The sequence below is a fragment of the Myiozetetes cayanensis genome, unplaced genomic scaffold (assembly GCF_022539395.1).
Source record: "Myiozetetes cayanensis isolate MyiCay16 unplaced genomic scaffold, myiCay2020 scf13, whole genome shotgun sequence".
Lineage (NCBI taxonomy): Eukaryota > Metazoa > Chordata > Aves > Passeriformes > Tyrannidae > Myiozetetes > Myiozetetes cayanensis.
In genome coordinates this window covers 9,565,643-9,588,081 of record NW_026086937.1, presented here as the reverse complement: position 1 = coordinate 9,588,081, position 22,439 = coordinate 9,565,643, and the positions used below count along the sequence as shown (strand labels likewise).

General features: G+C 59.3%; 3 protein-coding genes across 38 annotated transcripts in view; 2 read left to right on the top strand and 1 right to left on the bottom strand.

Annotated features, from left to right (window-relative positions):
- The first annotated feature begins 4,996 nt into the window (after positions 1-4,996).
- On the top strand, positions 4,997-9,082 carry MAB21L4 (mab-21 like 4). The gene is made up of 5 exons (XM_050308145.1): positions 4,997-5,480; positions 6,434-6,656; positions 7,492-7,645; positions 8,487-8,843; positions 8,990-9,082. Exons 1-5 carry the CDS (start codon positions 4,997-4,999, stop codon positions 9,080-9,082), a joined length of 1,311 nt encoding a protein of 436 aa, XP_050164102.1.
- Positions 9,083-9,362: 280 nt separating this feature from the next.
- On the bottom strand, positions 9,363-13,317 carry AGXT (alanine--glyoxylate aminotransferase). 2 transcript variants are annotated; one of them, XM_050308143.1, is made up of 11 exons: positions 13,042-13,317; positions 12,725-12,917; positions 12,323-12,387; positions 12,135-12,235; positions 11,845-11,915; positions 11,433-11,517; positions 11,051-11,146; positions 10,734-10,803; positions 10,537-10,632; positions 10,214-10,342; positions 9,363-9,808 (listed from the first exon to the last, which is right to left on the bottom strand). In XM_050308143.1, the coding sequence occupies exons 1-11, from the start codon at positions 13,294-13,296 to the stop codon at positions 9,701-9,703; spliced, it is 1,269 nt and encodes a 422-aa protein (XP_050164100.1). In that variant the 5' UTR covers positions 13,297-13,317; the 3' UTR covers positions 9,363-9,700. The 2 variants fall into 2 exon arrangements, with proteins under 2 accessions (XP_050164100.1, XP_050164101.1); XM_050308144.1 differs by having other exon boundaries at positions 10,214-10,339.
- Positions 13,318-14,861: 1,544 nt separating this feature from the next.
- KIF1A (kinesin family member 1A) overlaps positions 14,862-22,439 on the top strand; it is a 40,858-nt gene continuing 33,280 nt past the window's right edge. For 20 of the 35 annotated variants that reach the window (XM_050307765.1, XM_050307764.1, XM_050307762.1 and 17 more), the window contains exons 1-2: positions 14,863-15,024; positions 20,307-20,458. In XM_050307765.1, coding sequence (XP_050163722.1) covers positions 20,353-20,458 — 106 coding nt within the window. In that variant the 5' untranslated portion in view covers positions 14,863-15,024; positions 20,307-20,352. Of the gene's footprint in view, positions 15,025-20,306; positions 20,459-22,439 lie in introns of all 35 variants that reach the window. The other 15 variants (XM_050307741.1, XM_050307740.1, XM_050307736.1 and 12 more) reach the window with 1 other exon arrangement.

Genomic DNA, 22,439 nt, shown 5'->3' with positions numbered 1-22,439 from the left:
CAAAGGTGGCTGTGATCCTGCCCCTTTCCCTTATTGCTCCAGCTTTCCCCTCCCCAGGGAGCAGAACCCAGTCAAGCAGTGGGCTGGCCAGAGGCCAGACTGCCTGCTACAGTGGATACATTGCTGGCCACTGGTGGGAGACCCACACAGCCCCACGTGCCTCCCTGCTCTCATCTGTGATCAGGTCCCAAAACCACTTTCAGGAGACACCCTGAGCAGGGAAAGCCCCATTGGGCAGCAAAGACTGTTGGCAGGATGGAGGCTACTCCTTTGTTCCTCACTCCCACCTCAGTACTGCACCCCAGCCCAGCCCTTGCACCCCAGGCCAGGTGAGGGAGAAGGCAGTGGATGCTGGGAACCACTGAGGGTGCTCCAGGAGAAAAGGGGATGGGGTGGAAGGGCTCTGGGGGCTGCAGCAGCCCCCATATCTGCCCCCAAAGCCCCCAGTCTGCAGGGATAGTGTCTGCAGCAACGCTTCCCACTGTGGTGGGGACCCTCTCCACCAGCCCCATCGCGCTCCCCAGAACAGTTGCTGTGGATTTTGGGAAGGATGAGGGTGAGCTCCCCCCCTCCCCCACCCACAGATGTGATCCACAACTCAGCCTCGTGTTTTCCGCCGAGCTCAGCAGAAATTCACGCAGAAGGTCAGTGACCAGAGAAAGGAACGATCCATCATTAAATAAATTGTTTTCATTTCCCAGGATAAAGAAGAGGAAAAGGGGAGGAGGGGAGAAGTTGTTGGACCTGGACTGGAAAATAAAAGCGCACAAGGCAGGAAAACCGCCCCCTGCACTCCCTGCCGAGAGCAGCCCCAGCTCCTTCCCCGCGCCCTCGCTGGGTTTTTACAGCCAAAGCTCTTAATTTGATTATAATAATTATTTCTTTCCTAGCAATTTTTTCCTCTTTTTTTTTTTTTTCTTTTAATAAACAGCCTCTTTTGAAATGTCACTGGGGGAAGCCAAGACTCCAGCTGAGCCCTGGCCTGAAGGAAGGAGCAGGGGCAGGGGGAGCGTGCGAACGTGTGCTGGTGCATGCAGGCAAGCACGTGTGTGCAGGAGTGCGCGGACGCCCATGGGGGCACCCTGCAGGGGGACACCCCACTGGAGCACGCAAGCACAACTGGAGCAGTGCCCCAGGGACAAACAGACGGGGGATTCTTCTCCAGTCCTCTCAGTCTGGGTGCCCCATTGAACCCTCCCGCCTCGCACCCCTCATCTCCCATCCCTCTGTGTAGTTCCCCCCAGCCCCGGGGCCAAGCTTTGAAATCTGTTGAAAAGAGACCCTTTTTGCCAAAATAAACAGCCTGTCATGTTAAATTACTCTCTCTTCCTCTCTACCTTCCCTGCCTTTGTCCCCCCTCCCCATCCCAGCCATTTTGCCTGGGGCCATGCCACTCTGGGGGCTTCTGGGGTGCAAAAGTGCTGGCGCTGAGGTGGAGCTGGGGTGCAGGGGCAGAGCATCACCTACCTCCTGCATCCCAGTGTCCCTGCCCTCTGTCAGTTCCTCAGCCCACCAGCTCAGCCCCCCAGTGTCTTTCTGCTAGGGGACAATGGCATCTTGCAGGGTTCAGGACACAGCAGTGTCCTACAGAGAGGTGAGCTGGGTGAGGGACACTGGGGGCTCATTGCAGCCCCTTGCCCATTCCTGCCTTGCCTAGAGCTCCCATGCCCCCGGGTTTTCTCCTCTCTCTTGCTTGCCCTTGCTCTTATTTTTGGGTTGTTTTCTCTGTCCTGTTTCTAACAGAGAAAAAATTCATAGAACCATAAAATGCCGAGATGGAAAAGCAGCAATTAGCTCATTCAGCCCAGACCCTCTGCCAGTACCAGGGCACTTGCAGCCAGCCTCCAGTGACTCGTCCAGACAGAGCACTGCACGCTCCAACCATGTATTCCATGGCCTCACTGACCTTCTCACTAGGAATTTTTTCCTCACTGTCTTGCCTCCCATGGAGCTGTGCTCAGTTTGGGCTGATGGTGGGGTTGAGGGCCCTGGTGCTGTCCCGACCACCCAGCTGTGTGCCATGCCTGCCCTGTGGCTCACTCCATGTGGCATGGCCCCACACAGGGCTCACCCACCCATCCCTGTGGGATGGAGTTACTGCTGTCCCCTACCACCTGATCTGCATGATTCCCTCCCCATGCCAGCTCTGCTCCCTCCTGCCCAGAGTTCTGGCAGAACCTCCAGCTGCTCCCACCTCTCCTGGCTGGCCAGCTGTGTCTCCAGATGCGCCACCACCCAGCATCACTCTTCCTTCTCCCACTGTGCCTGGCAGCAGCCAGGAAGCTGCTACTCCAGGGTCTGCCCCTGGCCCTTTGCCGGCAGGGGAGAGGAGGGAATGGGAAGGGGAGAGGAAGAGGTAGAGGAAGGAGAAATGGGAAAGAGGATGGGTGAGGAAGGGGAAGGGGGAAAAGAGGATGAAAGAAGGAGGAAAGGAAAGGTGGAGGGGAAAGGAGGAAGGGGGAAAGGGGAAAGGACAAAGCAGGAAAGTGCCAGCCTGCAGGAAGGCCAGCATTTTGCAGCGCCAACCTCTTGACTGTGGCACCTAGAGGTCTGAAAAGTACAGGTGCCAAAGGCAGTGATGAGCTGAGGAGATCACATCACTATCACTCCTCTTGGCATCTAGCAGTGATAGGAACAGGTCACACTGTGGGGTCAGCCAGCATCATGCCAGGAGGGCATGGTTATCCTACTAGCACCAAGACATCTGGGGGGACATACACGTCTCCCTGCCTTGCCCAGCCTTACCTTCCTATAGTACCACTGCTACTCTCAGTCCAGCTCCTGCATGTCCCCCATGGCCTCCTCCAGCATCCCAGCCAGGCACTGATAGAAGGAATGTCCTGGCTGCTGCCACAGCAGGGACTCCATCCATGACAAAATGATGCTCCTAGGGCAACCTTGCCAGCAGTGAACCGCCACCCATCACCCACAGAAAAGTGATGGCCTGCATCCCTCTGCTTTCTTTTTCCCCTATCAGTGCATGGAGCAGTCATCTTTCTTGCCTGGCTCAGGTTCAGCATCCTTCAGGATAAGCCCAGACCATTCTGACTGGGAGGGTGAAGCCCATAGGAGACCCACTTCGGTAGCAAGAAGTCTGTTGCTTTGGTCCCTCTCTGGGATGCCAGCCAGCTTGTCTTCCCCAAATGATGGAAGAGAGTAAGGACCAAGCTGCACACTCAGACCTGGCTGGGACAGTCATCAGTGTGAGGGGACTGAGCACCCCCTGCTCAGGTGAGGTCAAGCCTGGAGTGCAGGGCTCAGGTAAGGATATTCAGAGCCTGTAACCCACTGTCAGGCTTTTAAAATCTGGCAGAGGCTTCCCAGCCCTGAGCACCCCCAGCCTCCCAGTACTGAGAAGCCCAGTGCAGGCTACTGCTCATCTCCACAGCTCAAACTGCAGGCGCTCAGGGATGCTCTGCAGGTGAAAGCTCTGAGCCTTACGCTCTCTTGCGAGGCATACAGAGCTCCTTCAGTCAACTGGCAGAAGGACAGACAGTGCGGGACAGACCCCTACTTTCAGGTCGGCTCCTCAGTCACAAGGAGAACTGAAAACAACCCTGGGGAGATTCAGAAATCTCATCTGGGCTGTATAAAAGGGTAAGCCTGAGCCGCAGGAGGTGGGAGGCCGAGCCATGAGCCCCATGGCATGCTCCCTCCCCTCCCCAGCCATGAGCCCCAATGCACGCTCCCTCCCCTCCCAAGAAGCGGTTCCCATGCTTGGCTCGGGCTCCCTTGCCACAGGGCCCCCTGCTGACACGGAGCCTCCCCCGCTCTCCCATTCACTCCCCTACTCTGATCAAGGGCAGGATCAGTTTGTAGGGAACCCTGGAATGGCTGAACCACGCTGTCCAGATGGGACAGCCCAGTCCTTCCAGCCGTAATCATTACAAGCTCCTGCTCCAGGCCCGTGAAGCCCGGGAACGTGCCCCGGGAAGGGCACGGCATTCGGACAAGGAACGTGCCCGGAAATCCCCGCTCTGGGATTTGTGGGAGACGGAGAGGAGCGGGGGCAGGTGGGAGGGTACGGCCAGTCCCTGCCCTGTTCCTGCAGCGGGGCTGAGCCCGCCGGGCAGCTCGGGGTTGAGGAACAGATCGAGACCCGGACCGGCCGGGCTGCAGGACCGCACGGGCTGCCCCCGCCGCTCCCGCACCGCCCCCCACGGCGGATTTGGGGTCGAAAGCGACACCTTGCTCGTCCTTCCGCGGCGATTGCCCCGCAGCCCGGCGGCAGGAAACCGCGCCCCGGCCAGGGCGTGCCTGCGGGACGGGACGGGACGGGACGGGACGGGCTCTACCTGCGGGGCGGGGCCGGGTCCATCTGCGGAGCTGGGTGGGTTCAGTCGTAGAGCAGGGCCAGGTTCGGGGGCTCAGCCCGGGCGAGACGCGCTGGGAGTTGCTCGCACCTTGAAAACTGTAGCCTGATGAAAGCTGAGCTGGAGTCTGGTGTTGACAGTGATGCACTGGGCCCGCAGGGCTGCTTTGAGCACCGGCAAGGCGGGCACAGGGTCCCGCAGCCCTCCCGCAGAACCGCAGCGCTGTGCCCAGCTCCCGTGGGTGCCACACAGTCTGAGAGCAGCCGGGCTCTGGCAGCCCCAGGCAGCGGGCTAAGCTGAGCTAAGCCAGGGCTGAGGGCACTGAGTCGCCTTCACCTGGCACTGGCTGTGAGGGGATGCCGCTGGCACGCAGCCCCTGTGCCAAGAGAAGTGTGGGAGACCACAGCCTTATCCTGGCATGACCCATCAGCTGAGCGCTCGCTGTCACCCTTCTGGAGTGCCAGAGGGGGGCCACGGTGTGACTCAATCCCCCGCCCTGGATCTGCCCTTGTGGGACACGCTGCTCCCAGTACCTCTCCCTGGGAGTCGCCCAGCACTGGTGCTTGTCAACGCCCAGCTGTGGCTTCCCTCCACCCTCCCCACGCGGGCAGACAGCTCTGCCCTCCCTGCCTACGTATTTTTACTCCTGCTCGGAGCAGGCTCACAACGGTAGCAGAGCTGCCATGGAAGCCAACACTTCCCTCTGGCACAGCTACCTCGGGGTGATCGTGTCCCGCGAGAGGGAGCGGCTGGAGAATTTCCAGCGGGCTGAGAACATCCTGCTGACCCTGCTGGAGATTGTCCATGCCAGGGAGCCCCGCTTCCTTGTGGACTACGCCAGGAACCTGGAAGCCTTCGAGTTTGCTCTGTGTGCCTCTGAGGATGCTGTCACTGTAGAGATGCCCCTGCGGATCGACAGCGATACCCTGCAGCTGCTGGAATGCCAGCCCAGAGACACCCCAGGAGGGCACCCTCCGGGGCTGAACACCTGCTATCTGGAAGTGCCCTCTCCAGGAACCGATTTGGAAGATTGGATCAGTGTCGTGGGTGTGATGGAGCATGGAGGTGGTGCGAGGTGTCTAGTTCCAGGCAAAGTCCTCCAGCACCTGAAGGAGCTCCTTGTTTCGGCCATCGTGCACTGCCAGCGCTGCTTCCTGCTTCAACCAGGTGCGTATGCTGGCGGGCTGGGAAGCCCAGCTTGGCAGTGGTCCCTTTGGAAATACACATAGATCCCTGGGGGTGTGACCCACTGAAAGCTTGCATGAGCAGATGAGGGACCACCCTGCTGTGTCCTGGGATAGGCTTTGCCCTCAGCTAAGGAAGAGGAGATGCAAACTACTCCCTGCCATCCCCTGGCAGCAGAGTCATCCTCAGGCATCTCTCCATGGCACCCTCCTTGGTGGGTGAAGGGTTCCCCTAGCCCTGCTTGGCTCACCCTAACCACGTTCTCCTCCTACCTCCTGGCCTCCCAGGCCCCTTGCTCCCTGGAGGAGGCTGTTTGGAGGGTGAGCTGGGAGTGCATCAGAGCTGAACCAAGACCTTGAGGCATGGGTCTGACCCTGTGAACACACATGCCTCAGCTGGCACCAGCATCCTCAGGAAAGACATGGTGGGAAGGGACCCTGGGAATTTCCGTAGTGGTTCCACCAGCTTCTTCATGCTCCAAAGGTGTTTCTTGAAGTAAAGCTCAGACCTGATGAGAAGGTGATGCAAGAGGACCAGCAAGCCCACCATTCCCTCCTTCCTCCACAGCCAAGACAGAGACCTTCATCTTCCTCTGCTCCCACAACCTGAGACCTTTTCTGGTCCATTTTTCTTGGACCACATTGTTTTGCTTGGCACTGTTCAGCCACCCAGAAGCGTAGCCTGAATTGGCTGCTCGACACTTCCTGCTGCGCCTGACCTTAAGCCCTGCTGGAGCAATGCTCCTTACTCATGAGCCACCCCAGCATGGTTGGGAGAGGGGTTTTAGCTGGGAAACCATGGCCAAACTGCAGCACTGGAAAGGGAGGAGTTGAGTGGGGTGGGACATGGTCACAGGCGTTGCAGCACATACCTGGTTCAGCCTGCGGGACCGGCTGCGTTAACCTCCTCACTACTGCCAAACCCTCCACATCTAGGTGACGTCAGCGCCGAGAATCTGCAGGAAGATGCCATGGAGCTCTCCCTGCTGATCCGTGGCAGCTGGAAGACCATTCGCTTTGACATTGTTCCTGTGGTGAGGAGGCAGCAGGAGCCGCTCCAGCTCCAGAGGAGGCAGAGTGACAGGGGCTTCCCTGAAGGCAGCCTCCGGAAGGCCACAGAAGAGGTGCACTTTGTCCCTGCCTCTCCCCATTGCTGGAGGTGAGTGGCTTGACTGCATGCATGGTTGTGTGGTCCTGCACCAGCGATCCCCCCTGGCTGGCAGCACTGCTGGGTGTAGGCAAAAAGAGGATAGGAAAGGGTGGGGACATATCAGCAGGGGTTGAAGTCACCTCCTCATGATGCCCAGACCCGCTTCCTGGTGTCAGAGAAAAAGCCTCAGCCAAGTTTCAGGCAGCTCAAGGAAAAAGGGGAATGCAACTGAAGGAGCCCCCTGAAATTATTTTCAGGAGATGAACCCTGACCATGTAGAGGGTGGCAGCTCTCAGATCCCTTCCTGGGCCTCAGAAGCAAGCCTAGGTGTCTGGCAGCAGCAGGGTGATGAGGTGCCTCCCAGGGCAGGATGCAGGAGAGAGCAGGGCTGGAGTGACATGTGTCTTGCCTGCCAGCACAACTACCCAGCCCCATGGAGGAGTTGAGTGGCTGGCTGGACCAGTCGAGGCTTATTTTGAGCACAGTGTGGTCCAGCTGGACATTTGACTCCTCCTTGGAGACCAAACCAGCCTCCCCTCTGAGGCAGCCTGCAGCCCTCCCCACTGCACGTAGGGGAGCACAACCCTACTTCACTCCACTCTTATTCCTCCTGCGAAAAAGCTGCTCAGCAGCGTTCCCATCTCACTCCAAACCTCTCAAGTTTCTGCTTTGCCAGAGGTGAGTGCAGGAGGTGGATCCAATATGCTGCATACCTGGGGCCATGCATGTGGCTGGGAGAGTCCCCCCACATACCAGGTCACTGCAGGTACACTCTCCCCAGCCTGGGAGGGTGCAGTGCATGTGTCTATCCTCCCTCTCATAGGACTCCACTCTTTCCCTCCAGATCCTCCACTCACCTCCCTATCCTGAGGCTGCTACACACTGTGGACACACTGAAGGGATCTCGTCTGGACAGCCTTCGCCTGCTCGACCAGCTCCGCGACCAGGACTGGGGAGAGGAGGGTGGGAAAAGCGGTCTCACTTTCAACTACCTGAAGGTAGGGAGGTTCTGCTGGTTGGGACTGTGGCTCTCTGGGCAAGAGAGCCAAGGCTGCTCTCTGCAGAAGATTCCAATTGACAAGGGAGAGCACCTGCAGTGCTTTGGGATGTACCAGCCCGTGGCTGTGTTTGCAAAAGATGCATGCTGCTGTGGGCCATGGTCAGAGGGCTTTGATCCTTCTTCCTTGGATTGAACCAGCAACCTCCAGCCTGAGACACTTGGTGCATTCAGAGCTGGGGCTCTATACTGACATGCTAGTTGTCCTCTGGCACAGGCTGCCTGTGTCTGCTGGGGATGGCATCACTGTGCTGCCATGCTGCAAATTGCCCCATACCCTGGTGTGGTGGGAGGTAACCATACAGGGCTGAGGGTGGCATTTCTGCTGACAAAAAAACCTCTCCCCACCCAACCTATTTTCAGCACTCTGGACTCATGCCAACTGGTGACACTGGTCAGGAAAGGGGCCATGCTGGGGACAGCACCTGGTGGCACAATCCAGGTGTGCCCTCTTCCTTGTGACAGCTCTCTGGGCCCTGGATAGAGAAGTGTTTTCTGCTGAGAGAATGGCTCCAGCTCCAAGTAACCCAAATCCTGTGTGTTTTTCTTTATGTTACATTCTTTGATTGTGGTTTTTTTGTGGGTTTTTTGTTGGTGGGTTGGTTGACTGGTTGGATTTTTTGAAGAAAAAGGGCACAGTATGCATCTGAGCTTCAGAAAAGCATCTTTTGCTCCAGTCTGCATAGATTCAGCCCCACAGGTGACCTGCAGGGCATGAAGGGTTGGCCTTTGTGAGATCAGGCCTTGTATCTGATCCTGTGTTCTTCTCTCCCTCCCCACAGATGGTGCTGCTGTGGAGCACAGAGCTCTTCCCCTCCCTGGAGGACTGGCAGGACCTGGAGGGCTCTGTCTACAGGCTCTTGGTGATCCTTCTCCGCTGCCTGGCCATCCAGCACCTGCCCCACTTTCTGAACCCAGAGGAGAACCTCTTCCAAGGAGCAGCCATGGACCTTGCCTCCCTCTACCATAAAGTAGAGAGCTTTGCCCGGGACCCCCGACGCTTCCTCCGTTTCCATTTTGGCCACCCTGCACGCACTGACAGCTGGCAGGCAGACCCCAACACCCGAGCTCTCCTGCAGCTCCCCAATGAGGATGGGTCCTACTGGAACACAGCCTACTTTGACATCCTGCTCAGCCAGGTAACCCCAGACCTCCAGCTGGTCTTGTGAGGCATCACCAGAAACCACCTGGGCTGGACAGCTTTGGATGTGCTGGAATTGGCCCCTCCCAGAGCCCTCTGGCCCCTGGCAGCCTCTCCCCTCACTTTCTCCCTGTTTCCACTTAGTTTCAGGTGTACCGGATCCAGGACAGTGCGCGCCGCTCAGCAATGTCCCAACTCCTCTCCAGGATCCGGCGAGAAATCCCACAGCAGAGCTGAGTGGAACCCCGCTACCATCCCACTGGGGTGTCTCAAGACTCTGGGGGGGATGCAAGGAGAGCCACGTGCAAGGGGCCTGGGAGCAGCACACTGCCACGTCACTTTATTGAGGAAAGGTGGTACCAGGGAGCGAACTCATGTCTGCTGTGGCTCGGGGGGATGCACAGACCCTTGGCTGCCCTTGTAGAGCTGGGCACTGGATGTTTCTGGGTACAGAATCTGGGGGCAATGGCTGGCATCCTGCACTTCAGGGCTCTTGTGCAGGGTTAGCTGAGGTTGGTGGTGGTGGGACCTATGGTCAGATCCTGCATGCAGCCCTCACGTCAGCTTGCCGAGGGGCTGCCATGCCCTGGAGAAGGGGAAGAGCTGGGGGACCAGGCCATTGGGATGATGGGAGAAGTGGTTTTGAGATGTCTCACATCTGAGTGCAGCTCTCTCCTCTGAGTCCTCTGCTATTCCAGCTTCTCCTTTCTCACTCCTGCCTGGCTTTCTGGGTGTTGCTGTGTCTCCTGCCAGCATCCCAGGGAGGCAGTGGAGTCCCTCTGCTGCCAGTTGCCTGCAGCCAGGCACGGAGGGAACTGCTACACCGCCTCTCCCGGGCCCCCCGGGCAGGTGAGCTCACAGCTGGCTGCGGTGGCAGCTGCCGAGGGCGTCTTGTAGGGCTCGAAGCACTCGGTTCACGTTTTCACTGGTTGAGTTGCAGCCCATGAGCCCGATGCGCAGGACCTGGGAGGAGAAGAGCGAGCGTCCTGCAGTCCCTGCAGCACCCACCTCTGTCTCCGTGCCTCGGCACCGTCCCCCTGCGGCCGGTGGCAGATCACAGGGTTCCATGCGGAGGCGGGGGACACGCAGCCAGGCATGAGCGGGCGTGCACAGCTCCCTGCTTGCTCTTGCTGTGTTTAACACCCGGTTCCTCTAAAGATGTGTCACCCCGCTAATTATGTGCATGGTTAGTGGTTATTCAATTAGGCGGGTGATTGTGTGTGGTTATGCTGCTATGCGTTGCTGCGGGCGATGGGACGTGGGACAACGACAGCCACACACTGTCGGCCAGAGAGCCGCAGTGAATCCAGTAAATTGTTGCGGTTTAGTGCCTGGCCATGGGCAGCAGGAGGGGAAGACTTTGCCCACCTTGCCCACTGTGGGGCCCAGGCCTCCAGAGATCTCTATGGCGTGTTTGTCCATCAGAAAAGCTGTGATGTCCTTCCAGTTGTAGCCCTCAGGCACTCTGACAGTGGTGATGGTGGGAAGTCTCACCTTCTGGGGAAGAGAAAAATGGGTTCAATCCTATGGCCCCACCCCCTGGTGAGCCCAGCAGACTGCCAGGAGAGAGCATTGCTAAGGGGGTTGTTTTTTCTCCAGTTTTAGAAGCTGCTCAAGCATATCTCGAGCCGTGCTGGGTTGTGTCCTCACGCTGCCCCTACCCCGCGGTGGTGGGCTTGCCCTGAACCCACCTCCTCCTTCACAAAGAGCTCAAGCCCCAGGCTGAGCAGCCCCTGGCACAGCCTGGCACAGTTGGCCCGGTGTCGCTCCCAAGAGCTCTCCAAACCCTGCAGGCAGAGAGGAGAGGGAAGGTCTCTGCTGCTGACAGGCACCTCCCGGCGCTCACCCGGCGCTGCTGGTGTCCCCCCGCCCGCCAGGTGTCACTCACTATCTCTGCCAGCATGGCCAAGCCTTCCCGCAGGCTGAAGAAGCTGTTGATGGGTGCCGTGTGGTGGTACCTGCAAAATTCAAGGGGCACCCAGAGGGGTTCAGCCTGGCTGCAACAGAGCAGCCCCTCGCTTGCAGTATGGGACACAGAGGGACAGCACTCTCCCTCCCCATCACTTAGTGCAGAGGGTTGTAACCAGCAGACAGGGTGATGGGCAGGCAGGGTCTGAGCCCTGAAGAACAGGCAGCCCCTGAGCCAGGGCAAAGGCTGGGTGGGGGACAGCTGCAGCCATCTGTGACCAGAGAGCCTGCCCTCACCTCCGTGGCTCCCCATCACAGCCCCAGTAGTTTCCCAGGCAGCCTATATCCAGGTAGAAGGATGGGGGCTTCGTCTTCCTTCTCATCACCTTCTCCCTGATGAAGCAGAATACTGGGGAGAGGCTGGACCTTCACCCTGCCAGCTCCAAGGTGGGATCAGTCCTGTGTCCCCCAAAGTGAGTGCAGAGATTGGCTCCAGCGCCCAGTTGCTGCCCAGGGATGGGCTGGGCTCGGCCCCCACAGCACTGCTGCTGCATGCTCTCCACATGCTGGGCATGCTCTCCACAGAGCAGGACTGGAGCAGATGGCTGGCAAAGGAGGGAGGTGACTGCCTCCCCCAGTCCCATTGCCTACCACCCCAGTGGGACTGGGCTGCTCTTACCTGGCTCGCTCACTGAATGAGATGGGGGCACTGCCAGGGGGGCTGTTGAGGACTTTCTGGGACCCCGAGTATAGGACATCGATCTCTGCACAAGAAGGAAGGCAGCTCCTTAGGGTTCGGACGCTTCCAGTGGGAAAATGCTGAGTACCCCCAGCCCAGCTGTGAGTGATGGGTGGGAAGCACAAGGGTGGCACAACTCTACAGATCTTGCTTGTGGTTGGGCTGCTTTGGGGGAACCCCTGGCACTGCTGATGGTTGCTTGAGGGGAACAGGCTCTCTTGGCTGCAGCTGGACTGGTTTCTAGTGCTGCTAGCCCAAAATATGGGCAGAGGGCCTGATCCCACTGCCCCATCTCTCTGGCCCAGTCATGAACCCCCTTGTCCAGTGCCCATGATGACACTGCAACTCTTACCCTGCTGGTCCATGAAGATGGGGGCTCCCCCAAGTGATGCCACCGCGTCCACAAGCAGCAGGCAGCCATGACTGTGGGAGAACAGAGCTCAGCCTGCTGTCCCTGCCTTCTCCTCTTGCCACCCTTCTGCCTGCAGCCCTAGCATCCTTGTCCCCCCAGGGCCACGTGTCTCACGGGCACCAACACCTTCCAGCCCCACAGAGCCAGGGAAGAGCCCGGATCATGTAAATCCCCAGGCCCAACTCCCAGTGGTGACCTTTGGTGACCACAGGTGTCCACTGTGCACTGACCGGTGGCACAGCTCGCCCAGCCCCTCCAGTGGCTGCAGCACGCCGGTGGAGGACTCGCCATGGGTGATGAAGAGCACTGAGGGCTTGTGCTGCACCAGGCCCTGCATGACACAGAGGGAAGGTGACCACACCCGAGGTCAGCTCATGCCCACTGCCTTGCACAGTGGCCAGCACTCACCAGCACTCACCTCCTCAATGTCCCGTGGAGTGAAATACTCGCCCGGGGGTTTCAGCAGTTCATAGACATTGGCTCCTGGGAGGAATTCGAGCAGAGAAGAGTGAGGTTTGGGTATACTTTCCACTGGGCAGTCACCTGCTCCACAGGGAAATCTGTTGCATGTGAACCAGGAGCACAGCTGCTTGCCAGGGTCTGGCATCCTGCAGATTTGGCCAGTGGAAAAGCCATAAACCACCATAAATGGAGAGACATCACCCTGGAAACAATCTGGACCGCTCGCTGGCTGTGGAAGCCATGTCACTGGTTGCTGCCACCAGGATTGGAACAGCAAGCCAGGGCTCACATTCTGGCATCCTGCTCTCAAACCCGGTCCCCTCAGCCCTGCCATGCCATCTGGCTGTCCCCAGCATACCCAGCCTCCTGGCAATGTCAGCAGCACGTTGTCCCCAGATGCCATTGATGGCCACCAGTATGGTGTCTCCACACTCGAGCAGATTGAAGAGGGCGGCCTCCATGGCACAGTGGCCACTGCCACTGATGGCCAGGGTCAGCTGGTTCTGTGTCTGGAAGGCGTACTGGATGCCTGCCTTGATCTCATCCATCACCTGCAGTGGCAAGGCACTGATTGGCACTACTATTGCTCTTCTTGCCCCAGCAGAGCCATTCCAACCCCTCCTGGAGGGAAGGGAGAGGAGAGGAGGGGAAGAAGACTGGGTTGGGGCGGCTCACCTGCAGCACTTCGGGGTGCATGTGGCCCAGGAGTTGCCGGCCGCCTGCAGCCTGGATGCGGTGGGGCACATTGCTGGGCCCTGGCCCGAGCAGCAACCTCTCTGGCACAACCAGGGGCCGGAGCAGCGTCTGGGGTGGGGGGACGTGGAGCAGGCTGGTGGCCATGGCACGCCGTACTGTCCCCAGGAGCTGAGCTTGGAGGAGAGGAGCAGTGGAGGCTGCCTGAGCAGCAGCCAGCACTGCAGCGCACAGCATCCCGTGTCAGCAGTGTCCAGTGTCCCGTGGACCCTGACCCGCAGCTCAGTGCTCCTCCCGCCAGTTTGGACTCTGCCCCTGATTACCTCTTCTGTCCAGTTAATGTGTCACCAGTGCCATTCCTGCTGTCTTGGACCCCTCATTTTGGGGCATACCCCTTTGATAGTGCTGGGGGAGTTGTTCTCCAGGTATGCCAGCCTCTGGGACTGGCAAGCACCAAGGCAGACCCTGGACCCATTGCCCCCAGGACACCATGGCTGATGGTTCCCAGCAGTATCCCAGCAGATGGGATCCCTGCTGTGGGCACCTAGGTCCTGTGCCACAGGATGGTTGTGCTGGGACCAGTCTGTCACAGCTGCCATTGTTATAACTCCTCTTGTAGCACAAAGCTCCTGTAGACCAGAGCTCCCTGACCAGGGACCTGCCTTGCAGAGGGACCTCTGGGTGGGTGACAGGTGCCCAGAGAAGGCTGGCCAGTGGAATAGTGTGTGCCAGGGCAGAGCTGTGGGGTGGGATATGGCCACAGTATCCCACTGCCACAGCAAGCTGTGTTCTGTGGGCTCAGCCTGGATTATGAGCATCCCAGTGTATCCTGATGATTCCATAGGCTCCACATGGGAATTCAATATGCTGTTGCCTGCCGTGTGTGCCCACAGTCAGTTGCATCATGCCCATCCTCTGGCACATTCTCTGCCATCTATACTCTGAAATACAAACAAGCTGCCCACTGCCAACTCTGGCAGGTCCACGAGTGGGTGCTCACCCTCAGTGAGTAAAGCTTTATCTGAGGATGACAGCATAGGGGTGAGAATTCCTCCCCAGCAGATCTGACACCAGCAGTTGGTGCTGAAGACATTTGGGACAGGGGCATGGGTCTGGCAATGGTGCCAGGTGAAAGCACATCATCTCAGCAGGTGGATGGCCATCACTGAGAGGAACTGGGGTCAGGTGTGCCTGCCCCTGCATGGATGATGGAAACCACAGTCAGCCTGGGGAGTGCTGTCATCTACCAAAATGACAAGATATCGGGTGAAGACCTCTCAGCTGCCTGTCCTCTAGGGAGATTTGGGGCATAGCTGGGGCGGGGAGGGGACGCCGTGGGGCGAGGGCGACCTCGCTGCTGGAAACAGCTGGCGGCGAAAGAATAATCCGCTTTCTGCGCTGGCTCTGAATACCCGGCGCAGATGGGCAGGAGCGGCCGGGCCCCACGCTGCGGGCGGGGTCTCGGCGGCCGGAGGAGCGAACGAACGGCGCCGGGGCAGGGGGCGCGGGAAGCCCTGGCAGGGGCCACTCCCCGGGGTTCCGCGCCGAGGTACCGGGGTGGCGGGGTGCGGGGTACCGGGTTACCGGGGTACCGGGGTACCGGGCCGGTGCCGGTTGCCAGGCGACGGCTGCCGGTGCCGCGAGGCCCCGCCCCGCCCCGCCCCTGCGGCGGCTCCGCAGCGCGCCCGGGGCTGGGGGATGCGCTGACGTCACCTCTCCATCCCCGCTCTCGCCCTCCCGGTCCCCCCCGTCCCCCCTCCGAGCGGTGGCGGCGGCGGCGGCGGCCAACCAGCGTGTGGGGCGGGGACCGCAGGGGTGGGGCTGCCGCCACCCGCACCAGCACCGGCACCGGCGCCGCACCGCACAGCACCGCACCGCGCCGCACCGCGCGGCTCGGCCTCATGCCGGCCCCCCCCGCCCGGGACTGAGCGCTGCGCCCCGCCGAACCGGGCACGGCCATCACAGGTAGGGGCGGGCGGCACTGGGTGGGACGGGTGAGCCCCGCCGCGCCCCCCGGGCGCTGGCCGGGGGGATGGAGGGGACCCGGGCTGCCCCAGGATGGCGGTGCCGCCCCTCGCGGCCCCGGCAGGGGCGAAGCCAGGCGTGGGGGAGCAGGATGCTCAGCCCCGGGGATTCGGCGGGGCGGGGGGGCTGCGGCCGCCGGCCATTTTGCGGGGCCCCGAGATGCGCGAAGTTTTGGGGGGAACTGCCCACTGGTCCCCATCGCGGTGGCCGGCGGGTGCCGCCCCGTCTTCCAGAAGGATCCAGGCGGGTGGTCCTGCCCGGTGATGGGGAGATGCCTCTGCATCTGGGTGTGGAAAGGGAGGATGCCATCCCCGCAGCCCATAGCGGAGGGCACAGGAACCCCTTGTCACCTCAGAGCCACAGCCCCGCTCTCCCCTCCGGGGCAGGTGGCTTTGGTCATGCAACTGAGCCATCTTGCGTCATCATCGAGTTAATGACAGTGCTGAAGGGGGCAGTTGATGCCCCAATCGGGGCTCTTGCCAAGGGGTGGCTGGCAAAGGTGCTGCGATGCTGAGGCTCGGTTTGCCCCCCAAGGACGAGCAGCTGCCACTGACCTTGCGCTGGGGAGCTGTGGACAAGGGCCGCTGTGTCACCGTGGGCCAGCACAGTAGCTGCTGGCTGTTGGAGGGGCTGGTCCCAGTGCGTAGGGCTGGTGCAGAGCTCTGTGCTTGGTCATCCAGGCTCCCAGGGAGCAGCCCTGCACCTGCCCCATAGCCTTCCTCCTCTGCTTCCTCCTTCCCCTCCTCCTCCCTCATGGGGCCGTTCCCCAGATCCCGAAGACCCCCTGTGAGCTGGGCTCTCATGCCTGCTCAGGTCCCATGAAACAGCAGTGGGGCTCGGGGAGGGCAAGGAACCAGCTGAGTGACTCCCGTACCACCCCACAGCCAGCCATCCTTCCATGCCTCAGTGCCCAGAGCAGCTCCTTGCAGGTGGCCTCTATGGGACTGGTGGGGCAGAGGAGGCAGCAGACCCCTCCCTCCCCCGGGTACGGCCAGGGGTGTGGTGGCTCTGCCATCTCTGCATGCTGCCACTGACCTCCATTTTGTCTGGGAGGTGGCAGCTGGCGCTGGCACAGATCCTGCCACCACCCCCCACCTCCCTGCGTGTGGCCAGAGCTGTAGGCCCCCAAACCTGGGGCGTGTGGGAACCTGGTGTCTGCCCCCTCCCTGGCTGCCTACCCTTCTCCGTGCCCAGCCATGCTTGTCACCCATCGGAGCTCTCTGCCTTTCCATGCGGATTTTCACTGCTGTGGTTTTGAGCCCGTGGAAGAGAGGATAGAGAGAGCAGAGATGGGGGTGGGGTTACTTGCCTTTGCAGCAGGGATGGGGAGCAGAACCCCTCATCTGCATCCTTACATTTGCTACTTGCAAACTGAATCTGCATGGAAATTCTCAGGGAGCTGCAAACCCTGCCGTGGAGCTGTGTCCATCACTGGGGTGGGCAGGAGTCAAGGAGGTACAGAGAAGGGTGCCCATGATGGCACTAGGGAAGCAGGGGCCTGGATTTCAGCTGGGGATGGGGGGCACTTGCCCCTGTCCTGGATTGTCCGCTGAGTTGCCTCCCTGCTGCAGGTGCTGCTCCAGAGAAAACTGCACTGTCACGGCCCCTTGCCCTGTGCGGGGTGGGAGGCGAGAGGGGAGCGCCCCCAGCTCAGCCGGCAGGCACTGATGGTGCCGTGTCAGCTGGCACCATGTCCCCTGCTGCCCTAGAGGCAGAGCAGAGTCCCGTGGTTGCAGTCAGAGTTGAGGGGCCCCAATGAGGGACGCAGGGGAAGGGCTCTCCACAACAAAGCCTGGCGGCTGCTGAGAACACACTGGTGCAGCCAGATGGGGCGTCCACCCTCGTCACTGAGGTGACGTGGGGTTGGATGCGCACAGACAAAGGGAAACTCACCTTGGATTTCCCTGGGCGCAGCCAGCTCCGCATGTGCTGGAGCTGGGGGACTGGCAGCATGGCATGTTCCTTAGCATCCTTTGAGGAAGAGCTTGCTGTGGGTGGCACCTGGGGACAATGCTCCCTGTCCCACTGGTCACCTCTCAGCAGGAGAGGCTGCCAATTGGTAGCCCTTGGACTTAAGAGAGCTTTCATTAGCTAATCTCTGCCCAATTAATCTTAGCTGATCTGGTTAATCATGGCTCTCTAGGTCTTTTGCTCCTCACTGGAAGTCACCAGTGTGCCACAGGGATGGATAGAGCCAGCAGGCTGCACTGGAATGGGGGAAAGAGATGCCCTGCACAGTTAGGGGACAGGCCTAGACGTGCCCTGGCTCTCTGGCCCTGGGGACTTGGCTGTTCTCCTCTGCCACCTCCTTCATGTGAAGGGTAGCCCTGGGAGGCGGCAGGGAGGGAGCAGAAAGTGGGGCTGCGGTGCTGGCCCGCTCCCAGCCAAAGGCTGGTCGTGGCTTATTGAATTTTTCTCGATGGCAGTGGATTAAGCAGGCGGTGGCTGGCTGTCCCCAGGCAGAGTGAGCTGGCTGGGCTCGGGGGGCGGGGGGGCTGCCTGCCCCTGCCCACTGCAGCCTGGCCCCTCTCTCTGCAGGATGCTGAGTGCCCACGACCAGGGGTGCTGTGGCTCAGGGTGCTCCCACGGTATGTGGGTGCAGGCTGAATTCCTCCCCACAGCTGAGCCAGGAAAACAAGCTGGGAAGGAGGGAAGGAGGCTTGTGAAGCAGCTGCGCAGGCGTCTGCTGGTGGTCCCCAAGGGGACACAGTGTTGCCTGGGGTCCTTGTGCTGCCAATGCAGAGATGGGATTGGAGAGCTGCAGCAGAGCAGAGGGAAGCAGCACGTTGCTGACTGAGGAAGGTGAAGGAGATGGATGGAGTAGAAAATGGAGTCAAGCTTGGGGCTCTGCAGCAGGCAGTACTGGCAGGGAGAGGAGCCCACACCACGGGGCAAGGCTAGCCAGATGGGAATACACTGGGATGTGGACGTGGGGATGGCTGCTGGTGAGGTGGGGGATTTTCATGACTATTGAGGGTGGGCTAAGGGGGTATGGGCTGTGGGACTGAGCAGGTTCCTGCCCCTTGCCCCGAGAAGGGCAAGCAGCACTAATGGAGGCTACACAGAAAGATGAGACATGTGGAAAAGTGGGACGAAAGAGAAACCAGAGCTTCTTTGTGGGAACTGATAGGGCTGGAGGGGCTGGGAACAGTGCAGGGGTGGGAGGGAATAAGGGCAGGGATGAAGTGGCCTGTGGCAGGCAGTAGACAGTCCTGTGGCTGGTGGGGTCACTGATGGGTGTGCTGTTCTGGTGGCTGTGCAGGAGGCAGGAGCCCAGGGACCTGACCCCCTCTTCAGAGCCTTAGTAGCTGGAGAAGCTGCAGAGCTGGGGGAAGGGAGCTGTGTTGGCTCAGGAGGAGAGGGAAACATTTGACACAAGCAGTTGTTGGGTGCTGATGTTATTTAGCCCAGTGATGGATCTGTTGTCCCTGAATGGTGCCACAGGGTGGAGCAGCTCGAGCCAATGGCCTCATGAGCATGCAGCCCTTCCATCTAGGAATATATCCCATCGTTCCATGGGAAAAACAACTTTTTCATTCCCCTTTGGTGAAGCATTCCTGTTAAATTTTTCCTTTCCCCCTCTGAGGCAGAGGCCACTGGCATGAGGCAGCCCGCTCGCTGGCTTAGGGACTCAAGGGTGGTGTTAAACACCTGCTTAAAATAATCCAAGCTCAAGACAACCTGAGACCAAATGCTTGAACTCTGAAACTGGTGGAATTTATGGGTGTGATCTCTGGCTGAGCACTGTGGTAGTTCCAGAATCATCTCAGCGGGGCAGTAAGAGGAGAGTTTGGGAACTCCAACAGGAGAAGCTTTGTCTTCCTCCTGCTGTTGGGCATGCCGGCTCACTTTTAAAATAGGCAAAGGGTTTCTGAAAGGCATTGATGAGCTTGTAACACTTTCTTGCTGCAAGTTTTTCCACTGCACTGTGCTTTTGGTTTCCTCTTACCCCCCTGGAAATGAAACCAGAGCTGTCAAACCTCAGGTAGTTCTAAAACCATCCCCTTCTCTTGGGACACTTTCCATTCTAGGGATCTCTTTTTTTCTTCTCTTTTACCCTCCTCTTTTCCACAAATTCAGCTGTACTTTTTATTTCCATTCTGGGAAAACCCATCTCGTGTTGAGGATCCATCCTTACTGCTCCACTTTCTGCTGGTCTTGGCCCATGTAACCAGAGCTGGGCCATGGCTCACTCACAGCTCGTTCCTCCCTGATCTCCTTCCTCCCAGAGAGAGCATCCTACTGGCAAAACCCAGGCTTGAAAAGCCATAGGGAATTTGCAGGCACCCTTGCAGGTGGGATGCCAGAGGAGCCAGTTCCAGCCCATACTGAGGGGTCCTGACCTCCTCTTCCACCACCAGGCTCAGCACAGGGGATCAGGAAGCAGGGACAGACAGCAGAAGGGAGGAACATCAGAAGGCAGGAATAGATTTTGTCAGGTCCAAAAGAATCCCAAAAGATACAGTGGTCAAAGGAAGGATCCCAGCATGATTTTCTGATCAAAGCTTAAGTGGGCTTAACTGCAGTTTGGGGAAGGTGGGATGGGCTGTGGAGCACTTTGCCACCAGTGCTGGGATGGGCAACTACTCTGGGAGATGCTGGCAAGCAGTTTGTTTCATCTTCTGGGATTTGTGATCAATAATTTATTAGCAAAAGAAGTGGAAAAATGACGGTGAACTGGGAACTTCAGCTGAGTGCAATGGGCACCAGCTTCCCAGCCATGGCTGCTCTTGCTGACGCCACACGTCTGCTTTGTGAGAGCTGAATGGGAGCCACATGCCAGCAGCTGTGTTTAACAGCTGCCTCCTTTCTCAGTGGAATGCCATTACTTTCCTTCCTGCTCCCCCCTGTCCAGCCCCTGCTTTGCTGGGGTTGGGGTGGAGGCAGGAGGTTCAGGTGATGGGCAGGGCCTGTGGGCTTGCTTGTAGATGAGGGGCTATCTGCTCAGTGCCATTGGCACCCTGGGATGGAAAACCACTCCTTGGGGGTTGTGCTGATGCTGACAGTGCCTACGTGGCCCTGCCCTGGGGATGGCCCCTGGGATTGAGCTGAGGGTCCTGACCCGAGATATGATGGGGAGCAAGGAGAGGTAAAATGTGGGCAAATCACTGTTCCTGGGAGATTTCCTTGCGCAGGCTTTCCGTTCATCCTACACTGCTGCAAGATGTGGATTGGGATGTGGATGCAAGCTTTCCTAACCCCCTTTTCCTCTCTCCTTGCAGAACAGCCACTGCTCCTGGGTAGCAGAACCCACCTCTGGCCAGCGCGATGGCGGGAGCATCAGTGAAGGTGGCGGTGCGCGTCCGGCCCTTCAACTCCCGGGAGATGAGCCGGGAATCCAAATGCATTATCCAGATGTCAGGAAGCACCACTAGTGAGTACCTCGGGGCAGAGGGGCTTTGAGTACTGCCTGGGGAGGAGCATGTGTGGTCTGGCCCCAGCAGCGAGCACTGGGCTGCTGCGATCCTTGTTGCGGATGCCTGTAGCACCCAGAGTTGTTTGGAGGAGGGAATGTGGGGAGGATGTCACCTTTACCATAGAGAAATGCAGTCCTGCTGTTGAAATGGCAGTGATAGGATCTATATGGCACCGAGCCCTCGGATTCCAGTGATAGTGAATGGGTCAGCATTCCCTGGTAGGTGATGAGGGAGGAATCAAAGAAATCACAGTGTGATTTGGCTTGGAAGGGACCTTAGCAACTGTCTCATTCCAACCTCCTGTCATGGGAAGCATGTCCACACCGTCCACTAGACCAGGTTGTTCAGAGCCACATCCAACCTGGCTTTGAAGCCGTTCGTGGGCCTGTGAGTGGCTTCTGACAGCACTGCTGGGCCAGGTACCACACACTGCGGCATGCCAGGACCCATCCCTGCTTCTATGGGGCTCTTGGAGCTGCAACCGCAGCAGAATGGAGGGGTAGGAGTGAGGTTTGCCAAGGGAATGGTGTGTTCGGGGTGGGGGATGTACTAGGGGGCTTGGGGCTGTCTGTCCTGTCAAGGAGCCGGTCCGACCTTTGCTGCTCTTTAAATAACAGCTTCTGGCTGTTGGGAATGGCAGCCAAATCTCTCCTCTTTGGCTCTGGAAGCCTCCAGATGGGGCAGTGTCTAAAATAACTCCCTGCCCGCCCTCCCGGGGCTGCCTGCGTCACTGCCGGTGGGTGAAACACCGGCGCCAGCCACCCCCGCGGTGCGCCGGCAGGCTGCCATGGCAACCCCAGGGGTGGGGAGAGAGGGCACCCAAGGGTGCTCTGGGACCCCACTGGGCCCTCTGCTCACCCCAGGCCTTGGGAACAGGAATGGGCGGGTCTGTGGGGCAGTGCCTGATGGACTTTGGTGTCCTGTGGGGCTTCTCCCTTCCCGATTGGGCAGGGGTTCTCTGTCTGCCGGGGGTGGAGAATTTCTGCCTTCACGGTGAGGAAGCCTCCTGGCCCCACAGAAGCTTCTCACCTGCCCAGGTGAGAGCACAGACAGGGTAGATGTCCCCCATTCTTGTTCTGGTGGGGGAGGAGGAACGACCTGCCATGCCCCAGTCCCAGACAAGAGCATCAGGCAGCCCCCACCACCATGGCCATGTTTGCTCAGAGCCATCCACCCCTGCTCATCCTGCACCGCCCTGGCTGTGCCCCTGACCCCCCACCCCCTGCCCCTGCCTGAGCCAGGGAGGGCAGCAGGGCTGGGAGCAGGAACCTTTTGCTGACAGCAAGGATTTTCTCCATGAATGGACAAACCGCTGGCTATTCCCCTTGGCCGGGGGACTGGGTTAGCAGGCGTGGGAGGCTCAGAGGCCTGCTTCTCCTGTGGCTGGGGGAGGCAGAAGGATGCCAGCAGTGCCAACAGAGCAGGACTGTCTCACCCCCCAGCTCCTTGCAGAAAAGCCAAAAATAAATGTGTTTGCGGGTAGTGAGAGCAAGTTTTCCCCTTCACAGGATTATTTGCATTGACCCCTACGTGTGCTGTGGGGGGGACACAGGTGCTTCTGCTGTCTATGCACTGAGCCCTGTAGGGGATAGCAGTGGCCAGGGACCAGGGTGGGAAGGGGTCAGCCTTTCTCTGCTGTCCTTTTCCCTGCAAACTTCCAGCTGCCACAACCACCCACCTGCCCTCTAACACTGCTGCTTTGTTCCCCTGGTGTCCTCTGCTCTGTGGGGTCCATCTTGGGCACCAACACTCCCAGCCCCTGTCCTGGCAACTCCCACCAGGATGGTAAGGACAGGACCCCTGGCTTTGATTCCACAGGGCCAGTAATATTCTCTGGCTGTAGCCATGCCTCTGCTGGTTTTAAAATCTGATTATTTTCTCTCCTGTGAGTTCTGGGTTCTCTCTTTCTCGGTGCCTCTGCCACGCTGCTGGCTCCTC

Excerpts from the sequence above, each read along its gene's own strand:
- AGXT (XM_050308143.1), bottom strand. The coding sequence starts at position 13,296 with ATGCTGTGCGCTGCAGTGCTGGCTGCTGCTCAGGCAGCCTCCACTGCT. Across the intron at positions 11,518-11,844 it reads CATCTTCATGGACCAGCAGG|AGATCGATGTCCTATACTCG; the intron begins GTAAGAGTTGCA and ends CTTCTTGTGCAG. Across the intron at positions 10,804-11,050 it reads TGTGATGGGGAGCCACGGAG|GTACCACCACACGGCACCCA; the intron begins GTGAGGGCAGGC and ends TGAATTTTGCAG.
- MAB21L4 (XM_050308145.1), top strand. The coding sequence starts at position 4,997 with ATGGAAGCCAACACTTCCCTCTGGCACAGCTACCTCGGGGTGATCGTG. Across the intron at positions 5,481-6,433 it reads CTGCTTCCTGCTTCAACCAG|GTGACGTCAGCGCCGAGAAT; the intron begins GTGCGTATGCTG and ends CTCCACATCTAG. Across the intron at positions 6,657-7,491 it reads GCCTCTCCCCATTGCTGGAG|ATCCTCCACTCACCTCCCTA; the intron begins GTGAGTGGCTTG and ends CTTTCCCTCCAG.